We start from the raw sequence: 19514 nt of genomic DNA, 5'->3' as shown, positions 1-19514 counted from the left end.
GTAATGAAAAAGGAGAATTCCAAATGGTCTTCAAATTAAAAATATAGCCATTGTTAAAAATCCAAAAGAAGGGCTTCCCTGGTGGCGCAGTGGTCGGGAATCTGCCTGCCAATGCAGGAGACACGGGTTCGAGCCCTAGTCCAGGAAGATCCCACACGCCACAAAGCAGCTAAACCCATTCGCTACAACTACTGAAGTCCGCGCATCCTAGAGCCCGTGCTCTGAAGCGGGAGAAGCCTGCGCAATGAGAAGCCTGTGCACCATAAGGAAGAGTAGCCCCTGCTCGATGCAACTAGAGAAAGCCCGCATGCAGCGACAAAGACCCAACACAGCCATAAATAAATAAATAAATAAATAAATAAATAAAAGCATTTATCTCATCATAAATGTCTTTATCATAAAAAAAATCCAAAAGAAAAAAGTAAACATCTAGAAACTCTCCCAGAACATTAAGAGAAATAGAATATTCTAAAAAATAGTTAACAGACTTAGAAGATCAAAACAGGAAATTCAACATTGGACTACCAATAATTCCAGAGAAAAGGGAGAAGAGAGAAAACGTAAAGGGAGAAAAACACTGACTCATTAACCTAAGAAAACATCCCAATAATTTTCCAAAGGGAAAAAAAGATCACATACTAAATAACAAGAATAAAAATGGCACCTGAATTCTCCACTGTAACACTGCAAGCTTAAAGTCAATGAAGCAACACTTTGAAAATTATTTAGGGGGCTTCCCTGGTGGCGCAGCAATTGAGAATCCTCCTGCCAATGCAGGGGACACGGGTTCGAGCCCTGGTCCCGGAGGATTCCACATGCTGCAGAGCAACTAAGCCCATGCACTGCAACTAGTGAGCCTGCGCTCTGGAACCCGCGAGCCACAACTACTGAGCCCATGTCCCACAACTACTGAAGCCTGCGTGCCTAGAGCCAGTGCTCCACAACAAGAGAAGCCAACGCAGTGAGAGGCCCACGCACCGCAGTGAAGAGTGGTCCCCACTCGCTGCAACGCACAGCAATGAAGACCCAACGCAGCCAAAAATAAATAAAACTAAAAAAAAAAATTATTTAGGTAAGAATTCTATACCCAAACAGTCAATCAAGTGAGCATTTTTATATAGTCAAGACCTGATATTATTATCCATACACATTTTCCCAACAGACTGCCAGCAGATATGTTCTGTACATACACACACATACATGGGAACACACCAGTAAAAAGAAAGACATGAAGTGAAGTGGTCAAGACAGCAGAGTAGGAAAACCCTGAACTCACTCCTCCCATGGATACACCAAAATTACAGCTACTTACAGAGCAACTATCTACGACAACGGCCTAAAAACTAGCAGAAAAGATATTCCACAACTGCATACCTAAACAAGGAACTACAACGAGCTGAGTAAGAGGGGTTGAGACGCGGTATTATCAGGACTCACAACTCCAGGTCAGCGATCCACAAATGGGAGCAATATCACAATCAAAGAGGTTCTCCCCAAGGACTGAGGATTCTTTCTGAGCCCCACATCAGGCTCCCCTGCCCAGGGTTCCTGCATCAGAAAGATGAGCCCCCAGAACATCTGACTTTGAAAACCAGCAGGGCTTATGTCCAGGAGAGCCAGAGAGCTGTAGGAAACAGACTCTGCTCTTAAAGGGCATACGTTAAATATCACACACTTCAAATCTCAGCACAGAGGCAGTAAATTGAAAGGAGCCTGGGTGAGACCCATTTGCTGATCTTGGATAGCCTCCTGGTGAGGCAGGAGGCAACTGGAACTCCCCCTGGGGATGGAGATGCTGGCAGTAGCCATTTTGGGGAGCTCGTTCTACCAAGATAACACAGCACTGGCAAGTGACATTTTGGAATCCTCCCCCTAGATTATTAGCACTGGGGGCTTACCCGCCCACCAGCAGCCCAGCCGCAGCCCCAGGGCCAGGCAGACAGCTGGGAAGCCTACCCTGCCCTCCAGCAGCCCTGCAGCCACTGCATGAGGCAGGGCCTCACAGCCAGGCTGGGGGCCAGCCCCGCCTACCAGCACACCCACCATAGCAGCCCTGCCACAAAAGAAGGGCACAGGCAGCCCTACGGGGGCACCCCTTGAGCATATAGCTCTGGTGACCAGAAGGGAGTGTGCTACTGGAACCCATTGGATGTCTCCTACATGAGGCCACTTCTCTAAAATTGGGAAATGTAACCAACCTAACACAGAAAACTGGGCAAAATGAGCAGACAGAGGAACATGCCCCAAACAAAGAAACAAGACAAAACCTCAGGAAAAGAACTAAACGAAGTGGAGACAGGCAATCTACTCAACAAAGAGTTCAAGGTAATGATCATAAAGATGCTCCCTAGCTCAGAAGAATGGATGAACATGGTGAGAATTTCAACAAATAGTTGGAAAATACTGAGAACCAAACAGAGCTGAAGAATACAATTAACTAAAATTAAAATTACACTAGAAGGAATCAACAGTAGATTAGATGACACAGAGTAACAGACTGTGATCTGGAAGACAGTAGTAGAAATCACCCAAGTTGAACAGAAAAAGAGAAAAAATAATTTTTAAAAATGAGGATAATTTAAGAGACCTCTGGTACAACATCAAGCATATTAACTTTACAGGGGTCTCAGAAGGAGAAGAAAGAGGAAAAGAACTTATTTGAAGAAATAATAGCTAAAAACTTCCCTATCCTGGGGAAGGAAACAGACATCCAATTCCAAGAAGCACAGAGACTCCCAAACAAGTTGAACTCAAACAAGTCCACTGTTAAGACACATAATAATTAAAATTGCAAAATTAAAGATAAAGAGAGAATCTTAAAAGCAGAAGAGAAAAGCAACTAGTTACATACAAGGGAACTCCCATAAAGACTCACAGCTGACTTCTCAGCAGAAACTTTGCAGGCCAGAAGCGAATGGCATGATATTTGCAAAGTGATGAAAGAAAAAACTTACAACCAAAAATACTCTACCTGACAAGGGTATCATTCAGATTTGAAGGCGAGATAAAGAGTTTTACAGACAAGCAAAAGCTAAGAGTTCAGCGCCACTAAACCAGCTTTACAAGAAATGATAAAGGGCTTCTCTAAGCAGAAAAGGCCACAACTCAAAATATGAAAATTGTGAAAGGAAAAATGTCACTAGTAAAGATGAACATATAGTAAAGGTAGTACATCAGCCACTTATAAAGTTAGTACGAAGGTTAAAAGACAAAAGTAGTAAAATCATCTAAAACCACAATAAATAGTTCAGGGATATACAAAACAAAAAGATGGAAAATACATCAAAAACATTCAACATGATGGGGGGGAATAAAAATGTATCGTTGTTAGAAGGCATTCAAACTTAAGAGATCATCAACTGAAAACAATCACATATGTATATATGTTGTACCATATATACAGCTTAAGATACGTGGTCAATAATATTGTAATAACTTTGTATGGGGAGAGACGGTTACTAGATTTATTGTGGTGAACATTTCATGATGTATGCAAATGTCAAATCACTATGCAGTACACCTGAAGCTAACATAATATTGTACATCAACTATATTTCAACTTTTAACAAAACTTCTAATAAATAAATAAATAAAAAGGAAGACATCAAGTAACAATCATTCCACCTGTTGGGAAGTCCATGAGTGGCAACTGTGGGCCCTAAGAAATAGACAGGAACAAGAAGATTAACAGCTCCACAAGCAGACAAAAAGAAAATACTGATTAACTGAGCATTTCAAAGACACCAGTGACAGGTATATGGTGGATGTGATAAAGATGCTGAAAAACTTTAAGAATCAGTTTTTCAAAAACTATGCAAGTATAAACAAGGCAACTTAACAGCAGAGTTCTATGTGAAAGAAAATGTAATCTGAGTACACTCCTGGCCCTTCAGTGAATATTTAGTTGTAATGTAAATATGGTTTATTTTGAACCAAAAATTGTGGTATTTAAAGAATTAAAGAGGTAAGGTGTGTAGAGGTATAAGAGAACTAAAACATCGTGGAAATAACAGGTCAACAGGTAACATAAAACTAACTAATTAATCAATAACAACATTAACACACTGAAATGTGTGGATAAATACCAGAAGAGACAACTAAATGAATTAAAAATAATTGACTCTGGCTCACAGGTCCAGGAATGGGAAGGAACAAGGGAAGGAATCACTGATTTTCATTATATATCTTTTCATACAGTTTAAGTTTTTAAAGTATAAGCCTATATAAAAGCAAAGTTCTGTGTTGTTTTGTTCTAAGGCCAAAGAGTTTGGTGAAACTCAAATCCTCAGAAAGGGAAAAACAAATCTGGTGAAACTAGATTTTTGTTTCAGTACTTCCAATATTCTAAGGCACATGAAATGAGAAAGCTCATTTACCCACTGCCTACTGGACCTCTCCACCCAAATGTTCCACAGATAACTTAAAAAAGACACACACCCCTACCTATACGCCTACCAAATCCTTATCCTCCCTTCTTCCCACCCAAATTTTACAGACTGTAGTCCCCAAATGTTTCCAAAGTCGGAAAGCACCTCTCTTCCAATGCTTTATTTGTTCAGGCTGTCATCTCTTGCCTAGACTACAATAATTAAACCCCCTAACCAGTCTCTATGCCTCCATTCTCTCTCCTTTCTAATCTATATTAACATGCTAAGACAAATTTTACCAAGTTGACTCCCTTAATTTACTTCAGTGGCCCCTATTCCTGCAGAAGAAAATCCCACCTCTAACCTGGCATGCCCTTCGCATCTAGACCTTTCTATCGATCTAGGTTTAATTTGTGCCACTCCCTCCTCACACCCTATGTTCCTACAATAATTTCAACTCTGGGTCTTCCACACAGGCTTCTCCCTCTGCAAAGGAAGTCTCTTCAAGTCCAACCCTGCCACCTCAGTCCTCCTAACAAACTTTTATTCATTTTCAAAGATTCTTTTTCCCTCTATGCTACCATGTACATACATAACTTTACCACAGCATTTAATTATAATGTATCACAATCATCTGTCCATCAACCACCACACTAAACTCTGTCTCATTCATCACCAGAGGCTAAAATATTACCTCGGCATACAGAAGACGATACCTAAGTATCTGTTTGGATAAAATGCCATTCTAGTCAGCACACCTGCAACTACAAATTACTTATCTATACTCTTAACTACAGAGGTTAATAGCCAAACAACTACAAAAGTAGGAAGAAAAATGGAAGGCCAGTTTGCTCTGCCAAGGCATATTATAAAAGAATATCCACAATCATTTTTTATATAGCATTTAACAGTTCACAACGTGATTATATATGGTCTGCGGCTTACAGAGTTACAGTTTAAAGAGAAAGTAAACAGCATTCATTTTCTTTAGGGATTTGGGACTGGGCCTTACATAAACATTACAATGGCTTTCTCTTACAGTTTCATCACCGTCACTTTGTGCAATTCATGTCAAAAAACGGCAAGATAAGATCCCCAATGAGATCCTGAAATTTGGACAATCGATCCATACCATAGTGATGCTTGCTGCAGCACAACCCCACTAAGCTGGAAGGCAAGATACCAAATAACCACCGCGGATGCTGCGAACAGTGCATATTTTAAGGCCTGAATACATTAACTGATCCACTTGTAAAAGAATCAACCAATCTGGAAACTGGCAGATAGGACCTGATCAAGTAGAGCAGCTTTATTTAGGATTTACTAAAATCAGTTAACACTTTCACTAAATTCAAAAGTCAATTTTAACATACTTCTGAGTCATTAATTTAAAAAAAAGAATAATTTCATTGAGTTCAGTTAAAAAATACTGTGAAGCTTTTATTCATCTGGAGAAGCTTTTGGTGCACTGGATTCATAATTATCCTGAGATCATGGCACAGTACCATCAGTCAAGGCAAGATCCCACCCACCCCCCTCCCTCCTTCCATCCAGCCATTCAGTGCCTTTTATCCTCACGCTCCAGTCCCACCTGCCCCAACACATTCAGACAGGGAACCATTCTAGCTTGTTTAATATATCTGGAATGTAAACAGATGTGACATATGCTACATCTGAGCAGAGGCTTTAAAAGCCATTGTGTGTTGCTGTCCACTCTCTTCTCTTTGTCTCTGCCAAGAGTGACAGGACCCAGAAAAGAGCTGCGCTTCAGAATGAGATGACATGTGAAAAGCCACAACCAACTGTCAGCCACTAACATAACATGAGCAAGAAATAAGCCTTTGTTGGTCCATAAGCTCCTGAAATTTGGGGGTAATTATCAAGCTGACTAATGTGCAATGAAAAACTAAACTAAATAATTACTTCCCAAATTACATTCCATCAATGAGATACATTTGAATGCGATTTGCAAGGCCAAAGGGAGGCAAAGGACAGATCATTGCTGCTGGTGGTTCTGGCAAGTAAGGTTAGAGACGTCAGAATTCGTGGCAGCCGAACTCCAAGTTCCAGTGTCTGGTCACCAACTTCAAGGATGAGGGAGGCAAGTGTGACGATGTAAGAACGGCGGTAGTGGCAGCAGCAGCCTGCCCTCTGGAATGCAGCTTTAGTCGGGCAGCCTCGCTGACTTCATACCTCTGACCTTTCCAACAATTTACAATGGACCCAATTTCTGCTATTAAATCTCCTGTTGCTTTAGATATCTAGAGTGTTTTCTTGCGCTGAACTGCGACTGATAAAGTATTTGGTACCAGAGTGGTTACAGGACACAGACTCTTGAAAGCTAGGAACCTGGCTTTGGTTTTCCAATCTAGTTGGATTTAAAGGCAATGATGACGTTGCCACCATTAGATAACATAATACTAATAGCACATGGCATGTAGCAGCAAAGAATTACTTATCACCTGTAGATACCTGGAATAAAGTTCTTCTCGAAGAAAACAACATGGCAGACTGCTAAGTGCATTATGATGGAAACAAGAAAGACAAGGACTGTGGAGTGGGCTGATTCTGAGGACAGGTGAAAGCTTTAAGAAAATGATTAACTCAATAAACAAAGGACCAAAGAGCATCCATGAATGCATAAAAGAACCTCTTAATTCTTACAGGCACAGGGTTGATATAGCCAAAAATCAAACAGTGATTCTGCAAGTTACAGAATTACCATATAAAAATAATTCAAAGCCTAGACAGATCTCTTAAGTAAAAGTTTGGGCACTGATTGTGAAATGATAAGACCCTGAGGCCTGAAATGGGGTCAGTTTGGTGGAGTTTGATCAATCTGAGAAACCTGACCTCACAAAACTCACTGAGCCTTCCATACCTGAGAAGCACCCTTCCCACCCAAAATGAGGCTAATCTTTCCTTGACTGAAGCCCCTGCTCCCCTGCTGTAATATTACCTGCAGCCTTCCAAGGGAATGCAGATTCTCCTCATGCCTTACCTCCAAGCAGCTCTCACCGCCTCTAAACCTCCAACTATTATAAATCAAATTTCCCAGGGGGAGAAGCACCAAATCTAAACAAACAGGAGCCAGCCTTCATTCCAAAAGAACTACAGGCATACCTCGTTTTATTGTACTTTGCAGATACTGCGCTTTTTACAAATTGAAGTTTTGTGGCAACTCTGAGTCTAGCAAGTCTATCGGTGCCATTTTTCCAACAGCATTTGCTCACTTTGCATCTCTGTCACATTTTGGTAATTCTCGCAATATTTCAAACCCTCTACCAGTGAAAAGATAATGATTTGCTAAAGGCTCAGATGATATTTAGCATTTTTTAGCAATAAAGTGTTTTTCAATTAAGATATGTTCAATTTTTTTCTTAGGCATAATGCTATTGCACACTTAACAGACTACACTATACTGTAAACATAACTTTTATATGCACTGGGAAATGAAAAAATTTGTGTGATTCACTTTATTGTGATATTCACTTTACTGTGGTGGTCTAGAACAGAACCCATAATATCTCTGAGGTACACCACTGTGGACTTTCGGAAGACTTTAAGAATTCTAAAGACTGAAACATAACTTTAGGTAAGACTTAAGTTATCAAAAGGAATACACTTACTGAAGATTCTTTATTCACTGCAGTATCTCAAGAAACTAGATATGGTTATAACAATTTGCTCAGTTAACTGACTGAAACCCGGACTCAATGACAGTCTATGTTAAAAACAGTTGGAACTCTTGCTGATTAAGAGTGAATTAACAACAGATTAGACACCAGAGACAACACAGCGATAGAAACTATCTGAACTGAAGCAGAGGGGGGTGAAAAAGCTGAAAAAGATAATGAACAGAGCCTCAGTGATTTAGTGTACAATAACAAGTGGCGTAACATATATGCAACTGAGGGGCATGGGGCAGTAATTCTGAAAAAATATAAAATGAATGATAATGTTCCAGATTTGACAAATTCTAGAACCCCACAGATCCAAGAAGCTCAAAGAACACTAACAAGAATAAACCTAAAGAAAACTCTACCACAAGGAATATCACAATCAAATTAAATTTGATTTAGTGAAAGATAAAGTGAAAATCTTAAAAGCAGCCAGAAAAAAAGGACACATTACTAGAGAGGAACAAAGATAAGAATATTCAGACATTTATTAAAAGAAATAATGCAGGCCAGAAGACAACGGAAAGACATCTTTAAAGTATTGAAAGGAAAAACAAAAACAAAACAAGATTATCAATCTAGAATTCTATATCCAGCAAAAATATCCTAAGAAAATGAAGGTAAAATGCTTTTGGGGACAAACAAAAGCTGAATAAATTCAAGGCTAAATCCCTTGGCAATTTTGGGCACTGCAAATATCTTCCCTAATTCTATCATCTGTCTGTCACTGAATGAAAACCTTTAATTTTTATATAATCAAAGTCATTACCTTTTCACCTTTATAAGTTTTAGGAGATAAAGCTTTCCCTAGGGAGAGAGCTTCTTCAACATTGTCTTCTATTAATTTTATAACTTTTCCTTTCACATTTAGATCTTTAATTATCCATAGTTCATCCCATCTGTGGTGTTAGGTTTTTCTCCATAAAGTGAGCCACTCTTCCTAGCAACATGACTCCTTTCTCTGATGATTTATGATACTACCTTTATCTTAACTTCCTGAACATATAGGTAAGTCTCTGCTCTCCAATTTGTTCCCCCAGTGTATTTTTTATGTTCTTGCACTTATACTAGTTTTTATTACTATAGTTTTGAAACAGTATCTTAACCTCTGGTAAGGCAAGCCCCCACGAAAGCAGATCTCTAAGACTGATTTAGCTATTCACAGACTTTATCCCACCTGCCATATAAATTTTAGATCAGGTTACTGAGTTTGTCAGACAAACCAACTGGAATTTTGATGGCAGTTTAATCAAATTTATAGATTAAAATGGAGAAAAGTGACTTCCTTACAACAATAAGTAATCTAATCCCAAGAGCATGGAAAGTTTTCCCATTTATTTAGGTCCTCTTCTAGCTCCTTATTAAAGTTCTCTCCTTAAAGATCTTATGTACTTAGGGTAATTCCTAGAGACTATAGTTTTCTTGCTATTATTGTATACAATATTTACTTTTTAAAAAAAAATTTATTTATTTTATTTATTTATTTTTGGCTGTGTTGGGTCTTTGTTGCAGCGCGCAGGCTTTCTCTAGTTGCAGTGAGCGGGGGCTACTCTTCCTTGCGGTGCGTGGGCTTCTCATTGCGGTGGCTTCTCTTGTTGTGGAGCACAGGCTCTAGGTGTGCGGGCTTCAGTAATTTGCAGCGCGTGGGCTCAGTAGTAGTGGCTCGCGGGCTCTAGAGCTCAGGCTCAGTAGTTGTGGTGCATGGGCTTAGTTGCTCCACAGCATGTGGGATCTCCCCAGACCAGGGCTCGAACCCGTGTCCCCTGCATTGGCAGGCGGATTCTTAACCACTGTGCCACCAGGGAAGCCCTACAATATTTACTTTTGATTACCTTTACTAATTGGTTATTGCTAGTGTAGTAAATGCTGCTAACTTTTGTAGGGTGATCTTAAGTCCAGTAACCCTGCTAAGCTCTTACTAGTTCTAATAGCTTCTCTTGATTCTAATGGTTCTTCTAGATAAGTGATATTATCCGCAAATAATGAGTTTTATTGCTTCCCTTCTTATCCTTATACTTTTAATTTTTCCCCCTGTAGTGTTCGTCAGGACCTTTCTTACCATGTTAAACAGTAACAATGACAGAGGGCATCCTTATCTTGTTACTGATCTTTTTATTTATTTTTTTGCTGTGCCACATGCAGGATTAGTTCCGCAAGCAGGGTTTGAACCCGTGCCCACTGCAGTGGAAGCGCTGAGTCTTAACCACTGGACCACCAGGGAAGTCCCTTGTTACTGATCTTGAAGTACATGTATCTAAAATTTCTCTGTTAAGTATTATTATTTGCTGTAGGTTTTTGGTAATGACCATCATTTAGTTATCCTGCGCTCCAAGCTTGCCAAGAGTTTTTATCATATATGGGTGCTGGATCTTATCAAATAATTTTATGGTATCGAAATAATGATGACTTCTCTCCTTTAGTCTATTTTTTTTTAACTTTTTAATATGGGAATTTTCAAGTACATATACAAAAGTAGAGAGAATGATGAACCCACATACTCTCCTTTAGTCTATTAATAAGATAAATTCCATTAACAGATAAATAGATGTTGAACCACACTTACATTCCTAAAACAAACTCTACGGATCAAGATTCTTCTAACACATTGTTGGGTTTGAAGAGCTAGTATTTTGTGTAGGATTTTTACATTTATGCTAATAACGGAAAACAGATGTATAACTTTCTCATATTAACTTTACCTAGTTTTGGAATCAAGATTTCACTAACTTCATAAAATGAGCTTGGCATCTCTCTCTCTCTCTTTTTCCTATTTCCCAGAACAACTTTTAAAAAGGAATTGTTATTTAGAAGCTCATTGCACCTCAATTATAAGATTATCTTCATCCAGAGTTTTTGAAAGGGGACGTTTTACTATTTCAGTTTTTAAATATTTATTAGTCAGCTCGGGCTTCCCTGGTGGTGCAGTGGCTAAGAATCCGCCTGCCAATGCAGGGGACACAGGTTCGAACCCTGGTCCGCGAAGATCCCACATGCCGCGGAGCAACTAAGCCCATGCGCCACAACAACTGAGCCTGAGCTCTAGAGCCCGCGAGGCACAACTACTGAGCCCGTGTGCCACAAGTACTGAAGCCCGCACGCCTAGAGACTGAGCTCCGCAACAAGAGAATCCACCGCAATGAGAAGCCCACGCACCGCATCGAAGAGTAGCCCCCGCTCGCCGCAAATAGAGAAAAGCCCACACGCAGCAACAAAGACCCAAAACGCAGCCAAAAATAAAAATAAATAAAATAAAATAAATTAAAAAAAATATTGATTAGTCAGCTCAAGCTATCTACTTCTTCTGTTACCAACTTTCATAGTTTGTAGTTTTCTAAGAATTTACACATTTCCTCTAGGCTTTCAAATTTATAAACCCATAGCAATTCATAAAACTCTTCTTTTAAACACCTCATGTTTGTACCTTTTTCCCATTTATCACTTATTGTATTTGCATTTAAAAAATCGGAGGTCTGTTTAGCTTATTAATTTCAAAAAACAATCTTTTGGTTTGGCAAATCTTTCTTTTGTTCCTAATTTCACTAATTTTTGCTCTTAGCTGTATGCTGTTTTCTGAACTCTTAAAATGAACTTGGTTGAAACACTAAAGCAAGCTTCCTTCAGCATTTAGATAAGTCACCCTGCCACTGTGTCCCAGGTCTGGTTTCACTACATAGACTTCAACACACAAACTATACAATATAAACATTATTTTCACACATAATACGGAAAAAATCGGAGACAAATCTTACCAACCATACCTACATATGAACGTCTCTGACTAAAGCAGTATCTTGAAGGCAAATATGCGCTTGTTCCAAAAAAAAAAAAAATGTGTAAAGCTATGACTATACATCTGAACCAAGGCAGATATTTTCTCTGCACAGCTAATTGCACAATTACTGGTACAGCTTGATAAAATTAGCAACTAGAAATGAAATCTCCAGTTGCTTTACCAGATGCCATTCAAAACTTGCAGTTATTAATAGGAGAGAAAACTCTGGCTGTGACGGTCAATTTCCACCATCACCAGCCCCCAAAAACACCACTTAAAGCAAACGCACTTTTCTTCCTAGCTGTGAAAGCATACATCCTTGGTTGGAGATAGTTTCGGTTACAAAACAGATTTTGGTCTTAAATCTTTCTGCCTGCAGTTGAGCGTTAAGGCAGATCACTAACATAAAAGTTCAACATTGAACAGAAGCTTAGAATTGGACACATAACGAATGGCTTATTCTTATGAGTGTAGGCTTTGAAAAAGTAATTTTATACATTATTAGCTTCAAAACGGATGTCGCAGCTCCCACTGCGCTGCTGTTACTCAAGAAGCAACTCATACATTTCCCTACCGGGATGCAGAAGGCGTGCACTGGAGAAGGGAAAGAACGAAGTGTAGATATAGGTCAACTTTCTAATTCCTGACTTGTTTAACGCAGACTGGCTAAAAGCACAGAAACACAAGTGGCCAGATTTCTTTTTCCCCTGGTTGCAAAAAAAAACCACTGAAGGCCTCTCCCTAACGAAACTCGGACAGCCTTATTTTCCCTTCACGTTTGAGGGTGAAACTTAAGGGGGAACGGAGAAGAAAAGAGCTTCCTGATGCTGAGAGATAGCCAGTCGTGATACGAATCGCGTTTGTAGGAGAACTTGGGGCTGTGTGCGTAACCAGGCTGCTCTTTCAGGCCAGGTAATACAAGAAGCCAGGGCCGCTCCGGCGCCAGCCGCGGACACCGAACGCGGGGGGGAGGGAGGCGGGGAGGGGAGGAGAGACCCAGGCCTGAAACAAAGGAAGCGGGACGGCCGAGAGGGAAGGAAGGATTCAGCGTCCGGGTGGGAAGGAGAAAAGCCAAGGCTTCTGACGAAAGGCTGCACTCACAGAACTTGGACGTGGAGGTGTTGATGTTGATGCTGGAGGTGGGGGTGGCGGCGGGGGCCGCCTTGGCCACGGCGGCAGCCGCGTCGCAGCTCTTCAACATCATGATCACCCCATTCGGCTCCGGCGGTGGCGGCGGCCCCATCGGGAGCCCCTCCTTGGGGCCCTTCCTGTCCACGGAGACCGCAGGCATCGCCAGCAGCTGACCCCCCGGAGGCTCTCGGGCAGGGGCTGGGATCGAAGAGGGGGGCGGAGGGGGTGGGGGGGGCTGCCGGAAGCCGTCCACGGCGGCCTCCCAGTTGTTGTGGTTCTGGTCGTCCATCATCGCCTCGTAGCTGCTCCCCTCCTCCTCTTCCATGCTTTCCTCCATCCTGCAGGCCCCCAGCACCCGCCCGCCTCACAGGCACCTGCCGCCCGTCTCAACCCCGGGCCGGGGGGCACCGCAGCCTCCTCGAGCTCACATCGCCGAGGGCCGGAACGGGCGCGACGGAGAGGGCAGCGGCGCGCCGGGTCTCTCAATCTCCGCCGGGCCGACTTGTAGAGACAGGGCTGACGGCGGTGGGCGCTCCCGGGCTCCAGTCTGGGAGAGGCAGCCGTAAAGCAGCAGCGCCCCTCACGACATTTTACAGCAGCTTCCAACAGGCAGTTGGAAAGGGCAGCTGGGGGAGCGGCCAGGAGGGCACGTGGTGCGAGGAACCAGCCGCGAGAAAGCTAAGCGAAAAGGGGCGGGAGCTGTGAGCCACCCCAACGCAGTACAGTGGAGGTTCGCCCCGCCTCGGCTGGTCCCATGCAGAGAGGAACTGGGCAACTAGTCCCGAGGAGCATTCGTCGGCTCCGCCCCCGGCCCGGCCTCACGTGATAAGGAGTTTGGCTGCGCACGCGCATTCAGAGTTTGGTTACCAGGACTACGGGGAGATGAGCCGGGGAATGAAGACGCGCTCAAAGCCTGGCCGTCGGTCGGTGTGCTCCAGGCTCCCCGTCTCGGCGGTGTTTTTCTTCCGCTCGCCCGATTTACAGGGTTTCGCACTGCAGAGGGCCTTGCAGCCCCAGCTTTTGCTTGACCACGGAGCTAGGGGACCAGTAGAAGCTCCGCGTCGCACATTATAAACGGGTGGGACTGCCCAGGGCGGCCCTTGGCAGGATTGCTCTTGAGCCTCAGCCCACACGACCCAAACCCTCAAAATCGAGGATAACAACCGAGACAGCAGAGTGGCTTAAAAAAATAAATGTGTTTGAGCTATTCAAGAACTTTTTAAAAGTTCCTTAACTCCTCCGGACACTGAGGCCAGAAATTTTAAACTTAAAAATGCCTGTCTGCTACATGTAAAAGTATTAAATTAGAACACTCCCTGACACCATACACAAAAATAAACTCAAAATGGATTAAAGACCTAAGTGTAAGGCCAGACACTATCAAACTCTTAGAGGAAAACATAGGCAGAACACTCTATGACATAAATCACAGCAAGATCCTTTTTGACCCAGCCCCTAGATAAATGGAAATAAAAACACAAATAAACAAATGGGACCTAATGAAACTTAAAAGCTTTTGCACAGCAAAGGAAACCATAAACAAGACCAAAAGACAACCCTCAGAATGGGAGAAAATATTTGCAAATGAAGCAACTGACAAAGGATTAATCTCCAAGATTTACAAGCAGCTCATGCAGCTCAATAACAAAAAAACAAACAACCCAATCCAATAATGGGCAGAAGACCTAAACAGACATTTCTCCAAAGAAGATACACAGATGGCCAATAGACACATAAAAGAATTCTCAACATCATTAATCATTAGAGAAATGCAAATCAAAACTACATTGAGGTATCATCTCACACCGGTCAGAATGGCCATCATCAAAAAATCTAGAAACAATAAATGCTGGAGAGGGTGTGGAGAAAAGGGAACACTCTTGCACTGTTGGTGGGAACGTAAATTGATACAGCCACTATGGAGAACAGTATGGAGGTTCCTTAAAAAACTACAAATAGAACTACCATACGACCCAGCAGTCCCACTACTGGGCATATACCCTGAGAAAACCATAATTCAAAAAGAGTCATGTACCAAAATGTTCATTGCAGCTCTATTTACAATAGCCAGGACATGGAAGCAACCTAAGTGTCCATCATCGGATGAATAGATAAAGAAGATGTGGCACATATATACAATGGAATATTACTCAGCCATAAAAAGAAACAAAATGGAGGTATTTGTAGTGAGGTGGATGGAGTTAGAGTCTGTCATACAGAGTGAAGTAAGTCAGAAAGAGAAAAACAAATACCATATGCTAACACATATATATGGAATCTAAGGGGGAAAAAAAAGGTCATGAAGAACCTAGTGGCAAGACGGGAATAAAGACACAGACCTACTAGAGAATGGACTTGAGGATATGGGGAGGGGGAGGGGTGAGATGTGACAGGGTGAGAGAGTGTTATGGACATATATACACTACCAAATGTAAAATAGATAGCTAGTGGGAAGCAGCCGCATAGCACAGGGATATCAGCTCGGTGCTTTGTGACCACCTAGAGGGGTGGGATAGGGAGGCTGGGAGGGAGGGAGATGCAAGAGGGAAGAGATATGGGAACATATGTATATGTATAACTGATTCACTTTGTTATAAAGCAGAAACTAACACACCATTGTAAAGCAATTATACTCCAATAAAGATGTTTAAAAAAAAAAAATGCCTGTCTCTGTATGCTGTTTCACAAATCTAACTACAAATTTGAGATTATGTATGAGAGTCTTGAGGGGCAAGGAAGAAAGATTATGTAACTCTATTATAATTTATTTGATTCCTCTGCAATAGCAGTATATTATATGAGAATAATGAATCTTTATTTCCACAGATATGCAATTAGTGTGAAGTGAAGAATCACTTCAGTCACTGAGAAATTGTCTCTGATATACTTCAGTGTCCACATTTGTTTCATCTTCTCTACACGTTTTTTCCCAATATATTCTGCACTAAATGAAATGTTTTGACCAATCACTTAGAATGATTTAATTTCAGACAACGCTCCCTCATATTAATTAATGGCATATATTTTTTGAATCAGCACACGGTTTTGATTCTCTGGGCTTGGAACCGTACTAATTTTCTGGCCCTGGGACATTTTAGGAATATGTAAACAAATTTTTTTCAAGTAAAAGACACCTGAGTGAAATGCTGAGGAGGAAAAAAAGGTAACCTTAGAAGTCTATGCCCTGCAAGTAAAGAATGTAAGAGGAAAGACAAATTATAGTCTTTTTCAGACAAACAACTGCTGACAGTTTGTCATCAATAGACTTCTGAGGTGGGTGGGTGGGTGTGACTAGATAACACTCAATACACAAGATATGAGAGTCATAAATGTGTCTCTAATAATATGGTCACAAAATATATGAAGCAAAAGTTGACGGAAGTAGAAGAAGAAAGAGAAATCTATCATCAGAGTAGGTGATTTTTACATATCTCTGTATCAGATTGCAGTGGGTTGAATAGTAGCTCCCAAAAAAGATATCTCCAGTGTCTTAATCCCTGGAACCTATGTGTTACTTTATTTGAAAATAAGGTCTTTGTAGATGTAATTAAAGATCTTGCGATGAGGATAGCTTCCTGGATTATCCAGGCGGAACATAAAACCAATGACAAGTGTCCTCTTTAGAGAAAGGAGGAGGAGATCTGAGACAGAAACAGAAGAGAAGAAGGCAGTGTGACCACAGAGGCAGAGGTTGGAGTGATGCAGCTACACTCACACCACATGCTTACAGCCACCCAAAGCCAGAGGAGGAAAAGAATGAATTCTCCCCTAGAGTCTTCAGAGGGAAGGCAGCTCTGCCAGTGCCTTGATTTCAGACTTCTAGCTTCTGGAACTGGGAGAGAATACCTTTCTGTTGTTTAAACCCACCCATTTGTGCTAATTTGTTAACAGCAGCCACAGGAAACTAACACACAGATCAAAGGGACCAGAAGATCTTTAAGGGACTAGAGGATTTGAACAACACGATTACCAAGCTTGATTTAATGAGTACTCAACAACTGCAAAATATAATTTCCTTTCAAGAATATGTGAAACATTACAAAAATTGAACATACTGGGTCATAAAGCAAGTTTCTCAACATGTCTAAGGACTGGTATCATAGCAACCACATTCTCTGCCCACTGTGTAGTTAAGTTAGAAATCAATAACCAACAGACAGCTAGTATTTCTAGTCTTCCAGTCAACATATGGGTCAGAAAATCATGATGGAAACTAGAAGACATTTAGAACTGAAGGGATTGGTACTATCACAGCAATATAACTTCCATCTAGTAAGGCCCTACTCCAGGGGGTTTTACCCAGCATACTGGTGAACACTGAACCCTTTACATGTATACTGCCAAAATAATCTATATAAGACATTTATTTAAACTGTAATTGGTTAAACACACCATTATAAAAAAATCTATATTTAGCAGAATACATATATATGTAAAATATATATGTAAGTTTGTTTATGTAAAGAGAAGACTAATTCAAAACATCAATAGCAATTATCTAGGGCTAATAGGCTTATAGATGGTTTGTATCCTCTTCGTATCTTTTGATCTTTTCTATATTCTCTACAGTGAGCACATATTATTTTTATAATCAGAAAAACATTCTTAACCTTAAAGTTTAAAAAATAAAAACAATATTAAGAATGTATAAATTGGGCTTCCCTGGTGGCGCAGTGGTTGAGAATCTGCCTGCCAATGCAGGGGACACGGGTTCGAGCCCTGGTCTGGGAAGATCCCACATCCCGCGGAGCAGCTGGGCCCGTGAGCCACAGTTACTGAGCCTGCGCGTCTGGAGCCTGTGCTCCGCAACAAGAGAGGCCGCGATAGTGAGAGGCCAGCACACCGCGATGAAGAGTGGTCCCCGCTTGCCACAACTAGAGAAAGCCCTCACACAGAAACGAAGACACAACACAACCATAAATAAATAAATAAATAAAACTAAAAAAAATAAAAAAGAATTTATAAATTGGGATTCTGTACATTAAAATATTTATTTTGGCTTCCAGAAACAGAAATCTCAACTAAAATATTGCTTAAAAGTCAAGGCTATTCATTGGCTAACATACTGACAGGGTCTAGGAAGGGCAAAGGTGAGGCGTGGTTCAGTCAGGTCTCCAGCTCTGTTCTCTGCCTTGTTATTTGACCTGATCTCCTCTTTTGCAAGCTTCATCCTTAGGCTGCCAACAAAATGGCTGCCACAGCCACAGACCTCATATATTTGGACAACAATGTCCAGAAGAAGAGGACCCATGACTTCTGGTAGACATCTATTGTGAGCAAGCAAGTTCTTTCACAGAAGTCCTCAGCATACTTCTTTTCCAATGTCACATTGACTCATTCCTGAACCAATCTACATGGCATTTACGCCTGAATTCCAAAGCCATTTACTGGAAAGGGTATGGATTTATTCCTGGAAAATGAGGCCCACTCCTGGTACTCAGAGTGGGACGCAAGAATAAAATCTGGGGTCAAGTAGGGAGGTTGAAATGGGTGCAATGCCCATTATAGGCCCAAGTACCTAAGCCCCAAAGCCTATCCATTACATTACCTCATCCCAACCACTCGACTCCCTCCCCCTCACAAATATCTCCCTAATAAATATATGTATGCAAAATTGTGTATGTTCTGATTAGAATCAAGAAAGACAATTACAAAATAAATATGTAGCTAATTATCTAAAATAGTTAAAATGGGGGTGGAGGTCGTGGCACAGAGATTTTGTCACTAAGAATTAGTCTTTGTTTATTATGGCTTTAAATACCTTTATGTCGCCTTTCCCACAGAATATGTCATTACAGTTGTTCAACATTTTTGAATGAATAAATGCATGACTACCTTAAATCTACTTGAAATCTTATTTTATATCAATAGTCCTTTTTTCTTTAGTCAACTCTTAAAACATCATCTGTATGATGAGAGATACATTTTTCCTAAGAGAAAGCAAACTTATTATTGCCATTTTTACATCTTTTCATCCTAATTCTTGCATTGTTAGAAAGAAATGAAATTGCTCAGAGGTGAGCAGGAAGAGGAAAGAAGAGATGAAAAATTATATGAAAAAAATCCACAGACCATACATGCTTCTTCTAAGTAGTCAAGTCTGAACTCATTGAATCAGACAGGCTGTGGTAGACAACATACCTATAGATGATGTTTTAATTTTAATTATTTTAATTTCTATTTCATTTTAAATTTACTATTAATTTCATGAAGGCATTAGCACAGAAAAATTTAAAACACAACTTCGATGGAGATAGATAAACTATATTAGGATAAAGAAGAATGAATACTTTTTTTATAATCTCCCTAGGAGATTACAATACAGCATTTGACAAAGAAATGACTTGTGAATGCATAAGGCAATTGGAAGTCTAAAGGCAAAGCTATTGGAACGATCTCAGTTAGAAGGTAAGAGGATTAGAGATACGTAAATAACTCAAGCAAGCCTCAGTAGCTGCACACTGAGATTACTGCTTACAGTGAGGATGTGTAGCCACTCGGGGGAGTATTCTCTATTCGATATTTCTTTCCATGTTGGATTTTGTTCCTTCCTTTTATATCTTA

At 40.9% G+C, this 19514-nt stretch overlaps 1 protein-coding gene across 3 annotated transcripts in view; it reads right to left on the bottom strand.

The window, feature by feature from the left end:
• The window catches only part of CACUL1 (CDK2 associated cullin domain 1), a 63503-nt gene extending 49978 nt beyond the window's left edge, over nucleotides 1-13525 (bottom strand). For 2 of the 3 annotated variants that reach the window (XM_059899584.1, XM_059899586.1), the window contains exon 1: nucleotides 12921-13524. In XM_059899584.1, the coding sequence (XP_059755567.1) occupies nucleotides 12921-13287 (367 nt within the window). In that variant the 5' untranslated portion in view covers nucleotides 13288-13524. Of the gene's footprint in view, nucleotides 1-12920 lie in introns of all 3 variants that reach the window. The other variant, XM_059899585.1, reaches the window with a different exon arrangement.
• Nucleotides 13526-19514: the final 5989 nt, after the last annotated feature.

This window comes from Balaenoptera ricei, chromosome 16 (genome assembly GCF_028023285.1).
Source record: "Balaenoptera ricei isolate mBalRic1 chromosome 16, mBalRic1.hap2, whole genome shotgun sequence".
NCBI classification, from domain to species: Eukaryota; Metazoa; Chordata; class Mammalia; order Artiodactyla; family Balaenopteridae; genus Balaenoptera; species Balaenoptera ricei.
This window is presented reverse-complemented; position numbering and strand designations above follow the sequence as displayed.